At 37.7% G+C, this 17,269-nt stretch overlaps 1 protein-coding gene across 4 annotated transcripts in view; it reads left to right on the top strand.

Annotated features, from left to right (window-relative positions):
• Positions 1–17,269, top strand: part of LOC124869096 (alpha-1,6-mannosylglycoprotein 6-beta-N-acetylglucosaminyltransferase B-like) — a 259,990-nt gene that overhangs the window by 65,210 nt on the left and 177,511 nt on the right. For all 4 annotated transcript variants that reach the window (XR_007038482.1, XM_047366831.1, XM_047366829.1 and 1 more), the window contains exons 3-4: positions 7,440–7,590; positions 14,107–14,216. Coding sequence is in view for 3 of the 4 variants with exons in the window: in XM_047366831.1 (XP_047222787.1) it covers positions 7,440–7,590; positions 14,107–14,216 (261 nt within the window). In the remaining variant the exon portion in view is untranslated. The remainder of the gene's footprint in view (positions 1–7,439; positions 7,591–14,106; positions 14,217–17,269) is intronic.

The following is a 17,269-nucleotide window of genomic DNA, read 5'->3' as shown; positions in this document are numbered from 1 at the left end:
AGGAAAAACCTTTTCCACTTCGTATAATTGTGAAGTGGAAAAGGAATTTTTAAATTTTTTATTTATAAATAAAAAACTGTACCGTTCAGTCGATCATCCAAAAACAGTATGGCAAAACTTCAATCCTAAACTGCAAACCTAAAATTAACCAAGAGGCTTATGGCAACTCTTGCAGCCCCAGAGATCCACAGCTCAGGTCGAAAACTGTAGTATTAAGTATTAGTTGTGCATTTAGCAAATGTGGTGACAAACTAACACTGGACATCGGATTGAACACACCATCAACCAGTGAAACCATGTTGATGATTTGGCATCAAGTTGTGGGAAAGGTGCTTTTATCTAGCTGGGAGAAGGACGCTGGTTAGAGTTCATTGATGGAGCTTAAGACAGGACAATCCTGAAATAAATCTGTTAGGGGCTGCAAGAGACCTGAGACTAGGGCAGAGGTTTACCTTCTTGCAGACCTTAAACATACAGCCAGAGTTAAAATAGAATGACTTTAAACAAATTCATATGTTTGATTGGTCTAGTCAAAGTACAGAGCTAAGTCTCATTGAGAATTTGTGATAAGACTTGGAAATTTATGTTCACAGAGTCTCAGTTAGACTTACTTGTTGTTATTCACTTTGGCTGGGCCTCTTTTTTTCAAAAATGGATGGGGTAGAAGGGCCCAGTCAAAGTACAGAGCTAGGTAAATAGCCTGGTAAATGGCCTGCAGTTGTAAAGTGAGGACCCCAAAGTGCTTTACACTACAAACAGTCCTTCAGCCATTCAGACACACATTCACACACTGACCTTGGTAAGCTATATTGTAGCCACAGCTACCCTAGGGCCGACTGACAGAAGTGAGGCTCCCATACAATCGGTGTATGGGAGCCTCACTGACCACCATCAGCAGGCAAGGGGGGTGAAGTGTCTTGCCCAATGACACAATGACTGAGATGTACGGAGTGCGGGTTCAAATTGGCAACACACCGGTTACAGGACGAACCGCTACCACCCTCGCCACCGACATAGGTATAATTGATTATCTGTGGTAAGAATTCAAAATTGATGTTCACATATGTTCTCCATCCGATCTGAGTGGGTTTGAGCTATTTTGCAAAGAAAAATGGGCAAAGATTCCCTTCATATGTGTGAAGCTGGTAGACACTAACCCTAAAAGACTTGCAGATGTAATTGTAGAAAACGGTGGTTGAAATACTTTTACAAGGCCATGTATAGATAAAGGTTGTCTCTTAGTGATCTTTTCTATTCACTTTTAAGAGAAACATTTGTCAAATGACTTCTAGTCTAATTGCAGCAAATTTGATTTGATATCTCTCCTTTTTATTTTTAATAATTCAAATCCTTTTCTGAAGACTCACTGTGCTACTCCTGCATACCAGAAACATAAGAGCAGTGACATAAAAGTCTGTTTTAGATTATTTAATGTATACACTGATGGAGATGCAAGATCAGCACATTGTTTGCAAGTCAGTGACATGACATGCATTTTAACTGGAACAATTCTCAAATACAAATTAACTTGCTACTGCATGCTGTGCTTCTCGTCAGTCTGTTTTATGATCCAAATAATGAGCTCTTTGGAAGAGTTGTTTCTTTAGACAAATATCCCTATTAGAAACAGGAAATTTCAAATACAAGAAATAATTCAGTTTCCAGTGTGTTACTATGCATGCAAATGACAGCCTGTTCAGCATTTATTATTGCATTATATGGTTTTTGCTGTAATTTCAAGACAGTTACAGAACTTTCTGAGGAAACTGTAATGGGAATAGTAATTCTGTCTTTTTCATTTTATTTGTTCTTGTTTTTGTGTTGTTGATTAATTTTTTTGTATATGTCTGTTGCCTATTCCAGCTGCTTTTAAGGTTGAACACAGTCAGAGTTGGAATATAGGTGCTTCTATTTGTGCATTCTTTACATTCTGGGAATGTGACGATTCTCCCCAATATTGTCGCCAGTATTCTACCACAGAAGCTTAAATGAGCTTTCATCTGCTGGGCAGTAATTCAAAGTATATACTAGCTTTAGTCACACTTCAACAGTTTAAGATCACAATAAACATCATTTCTTTCTGGATGAGCCAATTGTAACAAGTTTTAGAAAATGCATATTCTGTACTACATTCTGACATTAAAATATTAAAGAAACACGGTGAAAGATTTAAAGATCATCAAAAAAAAATTAATACCAGACAAAGACAATTTGAGTTAAAACAAAATTTTAATTTCAGATTTAATTTTCCAATAGAAAAAAAAATATATCCAAAACAACCTGGCCGTATGCAAAAAAGTAAATGCACCCTTATCCTAATACCTGGTTGTACCACTGTTGGCTGCAACAGCTGTCACATTGCAGGGTTGTACTGTCATGTAGTGTAAGTTTAAAGTTGGACCAATCTGCAGAAAAGAGCACTGGATCAGCATGATAGAAGGTTTAATGAAAAGGATAACAGAAACTTACAGAATGCGCACAAAGAGAATAGGCCATGTAGCACAGGCAGCATAACAAAAGGAACAGGTCAATGAAAACTAACAAGCTTATATACTAGTGGTGGAGACTGGCTCAGGATTTAGGTGAGCTTAATCAGAGTAATGTGTAACAGCAGTGGAAGAGACCAAGCAGGGAGACTGAGGGAAGGTGAATAATCAACACAGAGGGAGCTAAACTAGACACAAATAAAACTAAGAGAATATGTCATTAAGTGTGGTGTTTGGATTAGGACCCAACTTCAGACAGGAACATGGGATGAGTGGAGTGATGGTTTATTAAAAACTACAGATCAAACTTACAAGAAGCAGCACAAGTTGAACATGGCTCGAAGCATGGGAAGAAAAAAACCAGCAGGACATTGGAGCACGAAAGAAACAGTCAGTCACATGAAAGACAACGGTGTATATGGAAGAATCCAGCACAGCAGAGAATCAGAGAGCTTATATACTGAGGGAGGTCTGGAGAATGACTCTAGATACAGGTGTGCCAGTCAGAGGATAGGTGGAGCAGCGGAGGCAGAAATAATGTGGAAGGGAGACTAATTAATAATTTCATTATCCCAAAGATAACCACTCCTAGAGTTTAACTGACCTTAACTATAGGCTGTCAGCATTAACAGGCACTAACAAAGGATTCTGAGGCCATCCAGCAGCAAACTCTGACAGAGCAATCTGTTACCAGCAAGGCTGTGATACTGTCATTCTCAGATGAATACATCTATAGCTGAGGTAATAACTCACTGAAGTTGGGACTTGTCCTCCAGCTGCTGGGTACTGAGACAGACAGTGGCCTTGTGCAGGAGCTCTTAGACCCCAAAGCCCATTGACTGTAATTGCTTGTCAAGCAACAGACATGGGTTTGACAGAGGAGTCTGTCGTTGAAATAGTGTTTTGAACATCAGTGCAGGTCCTCCTGAATGCTCTGGTGGGATATAGTGGAATACACTCTGACTTCTTTGACCCATTGTGTCTTACTTGAATATAAATCATGTAGGTTGAGACATTTAATATTGACACTAAAAGAGCAACCTCCATTAACACCTCTTTGCATATACATCTTGTAAATAGTTGGAAGAAAAAGCAGTTTTCATATGATTCAATTAGACAGGTGCCTATTTTAGAGTTTAAGGTTTTTAAAATATCACATTTTAACAGCACAAGTATTTTCTATCATAGTGTTTCTGTCCGTTAAAGTTCTTTCAGTGAGATACAAGAGATGTTTCTCTGGTCAAATGTAGCATACAGTAATGCTTCTCCACCTCACCCACTTGTTGCTACAGGCTTTCAGTTAACTGTTTAGGGCAAGATAAGGAAAAACCACCATCTTTGAAAGAAGACAAAGTTGGCTGTTTTGGAAATTTTCTGGTAAGATAAAAAGAAGATGACGTAGACGCAAGAGAAGCGCTAATACTTTTAGGCTTTTTTGAACACTTTTATAACAAGCTGTGAAACTTAGTGAAACATGTTTGTCTGTGAAATAGACAGCTCACAGCAGGTAAGATAATAATTGCCAATGAGGATAAAATCAGATTGTTATAGGCCCATTGATACTTTACAAATAAGACATACAGTATATTGTATGGAATATACTTATTTAGTTTAGAGCTACAATTGTACAGTATACACCAGACACTGTATGCATTCTCCCCTTTTACGCCAGGTGTCTTAGCTGATGCTGACATTAGTTTTAACATTAAAACTAGTAATGAACGCAGAATTTCAACCTTGCTCTTTCAGATTTCTATTGTTGACACTGATTCAGAATCTGTGTAATGACTTTAGTATATAGTGAACAAACTGGGGTACAGTCAATACACTTACATGTAATCTCCTATGTTCTTAATGTGCATAGAAATAATAATTACAGATACATAAAAAAGAGGATGCTTTTATAGTCATAACAAGACACCAATATTATGTTATTGTGAAACATTGTGGTTCCGGGATCTATTTATTGCTGATTAAATATTGGAAAAATGTTGTTGCCTTCTATCTAAGCAAATTAAAATTGTGCCTGAAAGGTAAAAAGTAATTGATTATCCACATGACCATCCATCCATCCATCCATCCATCCATTTTCCAAACATGTCCACATACTTGTCACCTATCTCCAGCTTCATCAAAGAAATCAACAGAGGCCCACTTGATAAATAATTATTTCCCATGTCATCATAGGTAGTAGTCTTTGTGGAAATATCATTCTCATACCATCAATTTATTTGAAAATAATCTTTGGTTTTTGTTAAGATCTACTGTACTATCTTAGCCAATTTCTATTTCTCTAAAAATAAAAAGCTGGAATTATCATTGTTCAAAATTTTGTTTTGTATCCTTCCTGTGGAAGCAGAGACAACATCACACTGTGTGTGTGAGAGAGGAGTTGCCTTAAGACAAGGTTTTACAAAAATACTAAAACAAAGATGGAGTGTTAGTATCCGGAATGCCATAAAAATAGACATTTTCCTTTTATAGAGATTCTTACATTTTACACTTCCTCTGTCTTCTGTTTTTACCACTTTACTGATACTGAAAAGTACCTTCTCATAGTGAATGCTTACATGCCGAAGTGTTATTATTAACTCTACCTGGCAAAGGAATAGTGCCTTCTTTGAGAGGGAAAAGTTAGTTTCTCTTATTTTTTACCAGCCAGTCACCAGAACAATGTCACAATATTTTTAACTAAGAAGAGGCATACTATGTTCAGTATTTTTAAGAGTTGTGCAAGTAGTATTTTTAAGAGTTGTGGAAATTTGTTCCCAGATAGTGATATGGGTATGCATGGTCACTCTCCTTAGGCTGTGTTATCTTTCTTATCAACCCAGGAACAGAAAGTGCATCTGCAAATCAGAACTATTGTTTTTAAGTGTTGCTATTGTAGTGGAATTTTCTTATCAAAGTGTGAGAGAAGTTGACTCACAATAAGAGAAAATCCGGACTTTGTCTTTATAAGTTTTATTCAAAGGCATTCAGCGTTTGAAGACCCTGTCACTGAGGTTAGACAGTGAAGCAGAGCCCCGATCAACATTTACACACAGTATTTAAAGAGTATGTGGGTGTTACCTCAACTTCAAAGAGTCTGCGCTTTATGGCCCTAGACCCTCCTCGGGTCAGGGGTAACAAAGTTATCTACGAGCAGACCATGTGCTCTTCCTGAGACACAACCCTCCAGGATCTGTTTTAACCATTAAACTTCTGATAATGGTTTTACAGACCAACTCCTCTAGGGTAACAAAACACAGAGGTCAGAGGGGAGAGAGGTAAGGGAAGTTCAGAACATTACAAAATAATTTTCCACAATGTTATGATATGTCCTTGCAGACTTTAGAGAATAGATCATTGTTCACAGGTAACAACAATTCAGACTAGAAAATACTGAAGGAAATAATCAAAATTGTTGCCCATGGTTGGAACTTGTAAGGTAGAATGTATACAAGGGTCACAGAGGACTCATTGATGTCAAACGACTTGCAACAGAAGATTTTCCAAAAAGTGAGATTCAGGGTAAGACAAGAATATTTATAGCACCATTCTTACAGAACATAATTCAGAGTGTATGGAAGGACGCAAATAGCTGGATGAAAGTTTAAAGACAGCAAGTTTAAAATGGTATGTTTCACCACTGTTGAAGAATCTGTCATTTTTCCCTTTATCTGTTTAAACAAATATAATTTGAGATACTTTGGTCTTTTTATTTTTAACTGACACAATATTAATCACACAACATTTTGAGAAAATCATTCCAAAATCAGCTAAGCTATATACTAGGAAGCAAATGTAGCTCCTGGTTATTAAACTGTTATAATAACTAGTTGGTAATTTGAATGCCTTTAATATCTCTTTTAGTTATCCTAAAGCCTGGATTGACTAGGTAGTGCTGTTATTCAATTTACCATGAACCAATGAACTACTTAGTACTTACAGCTGTAAATATATCTCAGTTATACTCCACATTAATATGTTACTCTTCATTGGGCATTTATAACATTTTCTATAGTAGCCCATTCTGATACATTTTACATACGAGTCACATTAAATCAAATCTTTACCCTCCAAACACTGGATGCACATGGATATCTTTTGTTGTGGCCTTTTTAAACTTTGCCAGTCCTCATCTTAATTTGACTGTGAAAACATGTTAAAATGCATGTTTTCAGGCCCATATCTTCCACCCAAATTTAATCTAAACAAAGATGTTGAAAATCACGCAGGGTAACCCATTTGATCAACCCCAAAATCACCTTTTAATCACATTTAGACTTCAGTAGATGTCTTTATGTGAATGTGTTTTCCAATTTCACTTTTCAACCACAATTTCACAATTCTTTGACCAAAGTCAACATTGTCTTTTCTAGGTCGAAGCTCAAGATGAGAAGTTTAGATTGAGTAGAATTGCACAGCATTTTGCATTGCCCAAATGAACATTTTGTTAGAAACTGACTTCTCCTCCTGTCTCTCTAAGTTCCTGTTTCTTCTTGTTCTTTATATCTTTACCACCATTTCCTGACCTCTCCAAAAATAATAAAACAAATCAAATCTGAAATGGCATCACTTATGGTTGGTCAAAGGGAAAAGTGGCCAATTCTTGTCACTGGGTGATTTCTTGGCCCATTTCTAGGCTAAATATATTATTAAATGGACATTTTCATATATTTCTGATAAACACTATTGTTCTTTATAAAATGTACTAAAGTAGTGGAATAATTAGAGACAAAACAAAGGTAGGACTACATAATTTTCTGACAAGTATATTTGAGTATAATAATGAACAAAAATAAAATGTTCCAAAACAAGAACACAACATCACCCAGTTAGAATTGTTGAGCCAGACAAGCTGCAAACTTTATGGTTACTGGGCTCAATGTTTAGTATGCCTCCTGTTTATCCCATCCTCACTTTTTATTCACCTTCTGTCTTTCCTTCTGTGTTCTTCTCTCCTCTCAGTGCTGGGAGGTGTGGAGTCACGTGGTGTGCTGAGGAAGATCAGTGACATGTTGGAGGTGATTCTGAAGAGGATGGACACCCTGTCCAAACTCGACAACAGCTCCACCTCAGATGCAAGACGCTTGGATGAGCTCAGCTCTGCTATCAATCGGTACAATAGTTACCTTACATCAGTGGCGTTTTGTGAAAGAGTACTGGGCTCATTGAAGATTTATGTTAAGGGTTTAGTCAGATATGTTTTTAGCTCTAGATGATAAATGTATTGAAATGTACTGAACATTTCTACTACAGGTCAGCAAAATGTACAAGTACAGAGAAAAGTCTGCATGATATGTGATGATTTGTTTCATCAGAGTCCATCAGATTATAACACTGAGCTGCAGACAGATTCCAAAATATGAACAGCACAAGCCTACATGGCTAAAAAATTATAATCCAAACTAGAAAGTGACAAAAACATTTTCTCTAATACAGCTGGGGTTTTTCTTTAACCCCAGTGATTATTACATGTTGTGCAGTTTTAATCAAACTTTGAGTCAAACATTCTGACCTAGTTTGGTAAGCTGTAGGACAGACTAGATAGAAGAAGGACAAAAAGGTCAGAAATCGAGGCTATTAGTCCTCAACCCACGGCAGTGGGGCCACCTCCTCTACTGCTGCTACGCATGGTGCTGTAGGCTCATCATTCTTCACAGACCACAATGTTAAACTACACCACAACCTGCCTTTGATTTCTGCTCCAAGGATTACACCTCAGATTTTGTTTTATAGTGTGAAAACAAAAAATATATTATTATTTTTTTTTTCCATTCCTATGCTGAACCTCTACCCCTTCCAATTTCATACTTGGCAGTTTTCGTCAGTTGCTAGGTAAAACCCCTTACCCCAACCGCCTGTATTCAACCCCTGGCTTGATTGGAGTAGGAACCTAAATCAGGTTGTTTTTCACTCTGCAACCTAAGACAACAGGGAGAATTTCATTAAGTACAAGTGGGAGACAGTGTTCAGATGAGTTTGCACACTAATTTTGATAGTAAAACATCCATTAAAAAGGCAAAAAAGGGATTATCTACTACCATTATGGTTGTAGAAAAATATTGGACCTCTGAGTAAAATGCTGTGGTCCAGCTTCTTCAGAAGTAGGAATTTGATGTGTGCATCAGCAAGGTCTCAACAACCTGAGTACTTTATGACCCAGACAAAGGCTCTATGTCCAGCGGAGGTAGAAGATGAGACAACAGCTTAGAGATGTTCATGAAACAGTAGCAAGCTAAACAATCTTGATTGGAACACATTTAAAGCAAATTAAATCACTGAAAAGCCAGTCTTACTTTGAAATGATTCTAAAATCCTTAAACCATAACAACTGGATTTACAAAACAACAAAAGGAGAAGTTAGAGGCTGGACAACATAAGTCTTGCCTTGTGTTGTTTAAAATAATATCTATTTGTTCCTTTCACAATATTACATTTATGCATTCCTCCATTTTACTTCTTATAACTCTAATGTTTGATTGTGGAAATGGCCCCTATCTCCCAATCAGAGCACACAAACAGAAAAGTTGACCTTCATGTTCCAAACATTTATAAAAACTCTCCTCCTTTTGCCACATTCATGCCCAAACATCCTATCTTGTTTTTCTAACACTTTCTTCATTCCGAATTTTGTTTCCAGACAACCTAACTAAACTCAGCAGGTGTGATGTGTTACAAACTGACATCAGCCCCCTTCACTTCTTCAAACCTCGTTAAATGATCCTCAACAAGCACTCAGGTTCAGGTCCGCAGAGAGGCGCCAGAGAGGAAAGATGGAACGATTAATATGGACTGACGTTGGTGTTAACTGCAATCAATGTGTAGTAATGGGTTGTTTAATGCAGAGGAAGCTGTTCCCCTCTTGGGCCATTACAGAGAAGTGCTTTGCTGTGGATGTAATGGTCTGTTGTCAGAGAGTCGGACCGACATGATGCATCCATGTTTTACTGTCCCGGATTTAGGGTGAGGGGGATGGAGAGTTATAGTCAAACTGTAATTAGCTTCAAAGCAAACTTCAATCAGTGATAATTACTTTGACTTGAACTTATCCACTGTGGATGTTAAATGATTTATAATGTAATATTTATGGTCTGTGGGTTTCTTGTCTTTTTGCTTTTGTGCTTCTCTATTACCTGTGACAGGTTTTGTTCTTTGCTTTGGTTTTATGGTTTTATTGTTTTCTGTTAGTTTCTATCACTACTACACCACACACTAGGTTTCTACTTACATACCCTACCTTTGATTAGTCTCTACCTCTCTTTCTGTCAATAAACCACCAGATATTCAACATTTCCTTCAGCAGTTCATTGTCCTTCGGTGGAGATAATGTTACTAAGTGAAGACACAAACTTAGCTTTTTTTTGTATCAGCAAGGCTTTTAAAAATTAAAAAAGAAGAACTGTAAAAAGGTGTAAACTATATGAAACTATTTTCTATGACATGTTTGTGGTTCACTGCGATACCGACAGAGCAAGAGAAGGTGAGACATTCAGGAGACAACAGGAAGGCTGATTACAGCAAAGTTGCTGTGTTTTCCCCTAAAGCCCAACATCCAGTACGGGGGGCAGAATTTTAGTTTTTTTCTACTTTCTTTACTGCAGTTTCCATTAGTTAAACATACAAATATGTGGTATCCACAGAAATAGTAGAAGTCCTGTTTGTTACTTTTCTATCAGAGAAAAGATGTAGTTATCTATTTTACTCTCCCAACCTTGACTGTTTTGCTGTCTCTCCCATCTTCTCTCCCATCTTGTACTTCATTTTTAGTCACATATACAGTATTACTGTGTAGCAGAGTGTGTGAAAATGCTCCTGTCTGGGGTAAGACTGATGAGGTACAGTGTGATTTTATTTATTTTTTTGCCAATAAGGAAAGCCGCAAATGGGATAAATAGAGATTTATGAAAATATATCTTAAATTTCAGGCCAGTTAGGAGTGCATTTACAGAAAGACACGCTTTTACACACATGCTGGGTGGGAGTCTCAGCTCTGTGTGAGCTTCATTGCTGCTGACACTCTCCCATGTAGCAGTGAATGGAACTCGATGTCTGAAGTCCCAGCCTGTGATTAGCCCATGGGGCAGCCACTCGTTAGAGCAGAAAACTGAGAGGAATAACAAGGAAGGGAGGGGGGCAGCCTCGGAAAATGAGCAAGGGAGATGAAGGAGGTGACAAGGATGCAGTGTTGATTCAACATTTTATTGTGCTGTGAAAAAGAGGGCAGATTGGTATGTCCCCCTTTAGGCGTGTGCTCTCCAAGTATCAGTACAAGGGTATGTGTGTAAGACTCCGAATATATGACACACTCATAGCAGAGAAGCCAACAACTAGATCCTCCAAAGAAATATGTGTCCTAAAATGTACTCAGTTTACACCAGCTACTCACTGAGAAAATAAAGGGCAGTTAGTGTCACAATTTTAATCATCTCTTTGTTTAAGTTGAGTCTTGTTAAATTTCTGATGATTTAAGACTTACTGAAGTGCCTTAGAATTGAAACCTTAATTTTGTTGTCCAGCCCCATTGAAGAGCTACTGTAGTTCACATTAATGCTGGTTCCAGAAATCCTGAGCTCCCACTCTGCTTGTAGTGGACCTGTGGGCTCCTAGCTAGCTCCACAGAGGGCTGAAAGAGTGGGCTTGATCAATTACTTTTTTCCTTTTTCTATCACGTGAATTGCCATGGGGATGGCACATTGTTTGCCCAGCTGGCTTTGTTAGTTTATTTTCTCCCTAGGGACTTTTTTTTCCATTAAGAGAATTCTGACAAAAGCTGAAAGAGAAAAATAAAGACATAAAAACACATTTTTAGTATCGTTAACATTGATTTTCTTAGGTTGTTACGCTTCCACTCACAATCCATCGTTTTGCTTCCTTATCCACTTACATTCTGCCGTCTTTGTCTTTTCTTTGCTCATCTCTGTTAGTCTCACTTGCAAAAGACCCTACTGTCTGCATCCATCAGAAGGAAGAGAGCTTTACTGCATGAGGCATGCAACAGTGGGCCATCAAATATGCATAATCTTGTATTTCTTTGATCCCAATCATTCTTTAATGTTTCAGTCAAGCCATTTTGTTGGCTTCCACACGAAGGCACACAGGATCCATTCATTGTATCATCCCCCCAAAAACAGAATTCCCCCTGGTTCTTTTTGCTGTGGTTGGTTGATCTACCTCCCTTTATTTTCTGCCAATTTTTATTCTTGTTAACACTCCAAGTATGTTTCTGGCTCCTGTTTTTGCCCTATTTAGATCCCATTGTGAAATCCCCTTCTCTCAGTCTTTTTATCTGTTTTGCTGCCTTTTTGGCTCCTTTTATAACCGCCTCCTTTCTTGTTTCCTGTGCATTTCTCTTGGGATGAGATTCCACTGCAGCAGATAGATTTGAGATTAAAGGGTGACACTCCAGAGTCCAGTTGGCACAGTCAAAGTCATTTGACAGGGCTTTGACTGTGCCAATCTGCATTGTTTTGCAACTTGGTACTCATTGAATAGCTGCTGGTAATAGCATAATGTTTAAAAAACTAATTTTACTCTTGGAAGTGCCAAGCTATAAATCACCTTTTCCAATCAAGTCTTCATACAGAAGGATTGCAGCCTGCTGCATCCCCTACTCAGATGAGGCCACGGTGGTCATGGGCTGATTTCAAATACAACCTTTAAAGTTGATTTGTTAGTTCTGTAACTCAAAATGTTAGGAATGTTTTCTTTGAATACTACCATATTTGTTTATTTAAATATAATTCTTCTCAAAAAAGTGACTTACAGAAAAATACCTGAGCAAGGAATTATATAAAAAAATGACCTAAACACAAAGACATAGAATATTTGACCAAACTGTTATATACAATATGGAAAAGAGTACTTAGCATTAATACTAACTAACCAGTGGGTCATGGCAGATGGCCGCTCAAGCTGAGTCTGGTTCTGAATTGGTTGGATTAACTAAGCAAAATACAAAAAAAAACAAAAAAAAACTAACTTCTCCCTCCCTGACAAGCACATTGTTGTTACTGCTGAGCTGGGTTTGTGATTTCAAAATCCTCAGCCCTTGACCACACCTTTTGTCCATACAGGAAGTAACCAATTCCCAGACACCATCACCATTGTTGGGATTATGATGATTGATTACTTAATATTTATCAATAATTATAATTAAAAATCATAATTTGAGAACATTTATTTCTTAACCAAAAATCCTCATTTATGAATCGAAACCAGATATGTCTTCTGGTGTTGTAATTGTGGCTCAACGCCTTTTGATAATTACAACCGTTAAATACACGCATGCTATTATGTGTGCGCTCAATAATTCCATTGTTAGGTTTAAATATTGAAATTGATGAATTACATTACTAAACTACATGTTTAACTGCAAAGAGTGTGTGGGCTGATTTTACCAATGTGTGGTTGAAATAATTAATCAATTACACTCAACAGTGTTCCCTGTCTATTTGTGCTTTCTTTCTTTCATTCATTCATTCCTGGTTTCTCCTCCTGTTTTCTACTTTTCCTGCCTGTGCATCATGGTTTGTCTAATGGTTTAGCTGGCTTTGTTCCTTGTTTATGTAAATTATAACTATTTCATTAAATCTTCCATTTTACTATGAAGCAGCCTGTCTCCTGTCTGCATCTAGGTCCTCCACCAACACACAATGTGTCACTGTGTGTTGAAGGCGTGGTATTGCTGTGTTATTCCACATGTGAGATTAAATGTTAATCTGACCAGGAAAGATGGTACAATTTCAATCAAATGGAATACAAACTGACTTATAAGAGTCTAGTTCTATATAATAGGAACGATCTTGTAAAATAATAACAGTTTAAATTTGTAAGGGTTGCAAGGATTTCATAATATACACAAGTACTTAATCAGTTTTTGGCCTGAGGTTTATAATGTAAAGGCTGATAAATATGATAACACATTACGTGCCAAAACTTCGTCTTATTAACACCATTTTTGTTTATTATCATTTCTGGTGAAAACTGCTGGCCCTCTGCAGGTTGTACAACAATCTGGGTGGTTATACAAATATTACTTCAAAAATGGTTGATGAAAAATCGAGATGTTTTTTGACTCCCTCTTTTCTTGTTTGCACTTTGTAGGTATTTGTGGATCCTGTGCCTAACACAAAGCATAACCACTGCATAGTTAAACATAACATGTACATACCTAACCTTACTCTAAACTGAATTCAAACCCTATCCCTAAACCCTAACTGTCAAATGTTATGTCACGCCAAAGTGTCTGAAGAAGATATACAAGTATACAAGAAACCCTGCTAAAAAAGATGTTCTATACAAAAGTACACACAGAGATCTTACTGTGTAAATGTGAAGTCTCTCATCCTAAAGAGGAAGATGTAATAGTTACAGGTCAACTTCTCTTTCATGCTCCAAGTGTATACAATGTACATATCCCATTGCTAACACTACCAAATCGATTGAAATCAAGCAGATTAAGAGGGAGAGAGGAGAAGAGAGGAACCAAACGAATAGGAAACAGGGGGAAAGCACAATAAGATGTGAAGAAGGAATTATTTTAGAGACATTAACTTATGAACATTATATCTGCTCACCTGTAACTGTCTTCCATGTCGTGTCTGTGTTCTTCTTGTTTATTGCATGAATGCAGGTTTCAACCAGTCGGCCTGGTGGAGAGGATCCAAGCGATAGCTCAGAATGTTTCCAACATGGCCATAAGGGTGGAACAGATCCTTCAAAGTAGTATGATGCAAGGCAGAGGTACAGTAGAAATCTGACGTTGTTTTGGCTTCCACTCTCCCCACCTGAATCAAACTTAATATTGTAAATATCAAATTGTTTGAAATATGATGGCACAGACGGACCACTGGTCCAGATCAAACCTGTGTGAAAATAGCTATAAGGTGCTGTGAATCCTTGGAGAGCCACACCAAGTTATATCCATTTTCTGCTGCAGCTAGATAAGGTTTGACACTATGGCATTTGAGAAAAAGAGATCAGGTTTTATATCATCCTCTGTCACAAACTCCAGCTCACCTTAATGATGTGTACTAAAACTGTTTTCAAGGTACGCATACACACTCCTCTCAGTATTATAGCTTTGCCTGTTGAGTATAACTGCAGTGTTTGATATTTGTTTTGCAAAGCTTTGAAACTTGTGCTTTAAAGAGTTGCTTGTATTGATGCTGCAGTTTTTTTTTTCAGAGACAAAAAGTTAAGCTCTGCATCTATATGTATATTTTTTCTTTTGTTCCACTAGTAGGGGATCTCCCACAGGTCCTCCAGTGAACTTGCAGATGTCTCCAACCAATCATTGTCAAATATTTCTGGCAGTAAAGTTGCGTTTTGCTCTTGTGTAAATTAAACTTAAGCGAATCAAATGTATCCGGTGTAGAAGGAGTCGGTCATTTCATCCTTTCGCCATTCTGTACTTTTGCAGATTAGATTTTTTCGTGCCCCACTTTTTGGGTACCAAAAAGAAGACAGGATGTTTCTTATGATTTAAAGAACATTTTCTTTACATCCATGAAGAGGGCTGAACATTGGCAAAGGAACTAGACTGGAGCAAGACAATCTGCAGCCTTGTCGATTCACATTAAATTATATTTATTTATATTGCACCAAAAACACATCAAATATTGTCTCAATGCACTTTACAAAAATAACATCCAATTTATCTACAGAAACACAATCAATTCAGTCCAATCACACAGAAGGTTTTAAAGTCAATTGCATACATTCCAATTTGATCCAAGTTATGAAAGAATGCAGTCAAGTTTCAGGTGTCTGAAAACCCTTACTGACACATTGTGTTGGTCATATAATTGGTATGAAGCCAACAAAATAGTCATTATAGCAGATCTTCAGTGGTGCATACAGCTAAAAAATGCAATGTGGAAATAATTAAGAAAAACAAAAACAAGCAGAATAAATCAATACTACAGATTAACAGTATTGCATATATGGAAAAATAGCTTCTAAATATAACGGTCCCCAAATAAAGGTTAAAATGACAGTTTAACTTGACAGTTTAAAATGACAGAGTTTATCTTGACGCTCAGCTGTATTTCTGCATAGCTGTCAGCTTTGGGTTGAGCAACATTTAACTGTCACTGTAACTCACAGAAGACAAGGGAGTCTTGCAACAAGTCAGAGGTGTTATTTATTGGTTTCTCCAGTTACAATGATTGCATCTGGTATCCTGTCTGGCAGCACTGTTTCCAACTTTTCATGCCAGCATACCAAGCCACAAGAAGCACGTCAGGGCATTCTCGTATCACAGAGTTCAACTTATACCCATTTGCAATATGATATATCTGCTTAGTGTTTTAATGATGTAGAAAGATGGGCAGCCAGCAGATAATTTCTCTTCCTATGCATCTGATACTACATGTGATAGCACACCCAATTTTATTACCAGCTAAACTAGGTTGCCACATACTTTATGGATATATCAACATTTTCCCCAGCAATAGGACTTCAACTCTGAGGTACCATACATACCGTGCAAATGCACTACTGCTATGAAATCAACACAAGTGCTCCTCAAATGTTCCAGACCCAGTAATATAATTACTAAATCTCATGCTACTAATGTTAATGCTCAGTCTGCACTGATAAGGATTCACTCACCTTCACATGTTGAATGCTTGAAGCAGCTCCATCTAGCGACAGCTTTGTGATTAACTCTGCTTGATCACTAAGTACAGGGCATTGAACATTGAGTGTCATCAGCAGGTTGGAACAGAGATACAGAGAGACTGGAAGAGTCACAAAAAGGCATAGAAGTGGACGTCCTTTGGCCACATCCAACACTGATAAGTGCTACATTGTGAACAATGTCTTGTGAAACTGGATGATGAATGCCGCTCAAGTCCAGTCAAATATAACGGAGCGCTACGCATCACCCACTGTTGTCACCAGATGAGCCTTTGGTGGTGGTGGTGTTAGGGTGTGGGCAGGTGTGTCTAGTCGACAGAGAAACCCTACACTTTGTGAATGGTACAGTGACAAACCCATACTACCTGAATAACATAAATAATCCAGTCATTGTGCCCCTGCATGAACAACACATTCCTTTTTTCATCTTAATGACAATGCTCCAGCTCGTCAAGGTCGCATCATTAGGGAATGGCTCCTAGAGACTGGGGTACCCTGAATGGAGTGCACTTTTTCCTGACTCAAGAGGCTAGTAACTATGTACCCCTAAACCTGAATGACCTAAGGGCAACCCTTCAAGGAAAGTAGGATCCCATGTAAACAAGGTCGTCTTGTGAACAGCATGAGACGTCGTTGTCAAGCTGCATGACACATTATTGGGACATTGACATTTTTTTTTGGTATACCCACCACTTTTGTTGGCTTTTGTTTCAAATATTTTTTTTAAATAGGTCAAGGGTGGTGGTGGCACTACTTCCCATATAGTCCAAATCAAAACTGCCACTGGGAACATCGCAGCTAAAATAATTTGTCTCTCCTAACGCTGCAGAACACTATTAATCTTACAAACTTTATCCCAGTGCACAAATGCTTTACAAAACTGGAGTGAATAAAAAGTGACACGCATATTTAATTGACGTGACAGGTCTAAATGTCCTATAAAATGTTTCATTTCTTTATGTTTAGACCCCAAACAGACATGTATTAAGGCATGCCTGCATAAATGAAATAACAAAAACTGAAATAACAGCAAATAATGCAAAATTGGAGAGTAGTGTGAGAATGTAGCGAAGAGGGTGAAAGTGGTCATTATGTCCTCCAGCAGCCTAAGCCTATAGCAGCATAACTACAGAGATAGTTTCACTTTCAGTTTA

Source organism: Girardinichthys multiradiatus, chromosome 5 (assembly GCF_021462225.1).
Source record: "Girardinichthys multiradiatus isolate DD_20200921_A chromosome 5, DD_fGirMul_XY1, whole genome shotgun sequence".
Classification (NCBI taxonomy): Eukaryota; Metazoa; Chordata; class Actinopteri; order Cyprinodontiformes; family Goodeidae; genus Girardinichthys; species Girardinichthys multiradiatus.
Note: the sequence above shows the minus strand (reverse complement) of the source record. Positions and strands in the feature narration are given on the sequence as shown.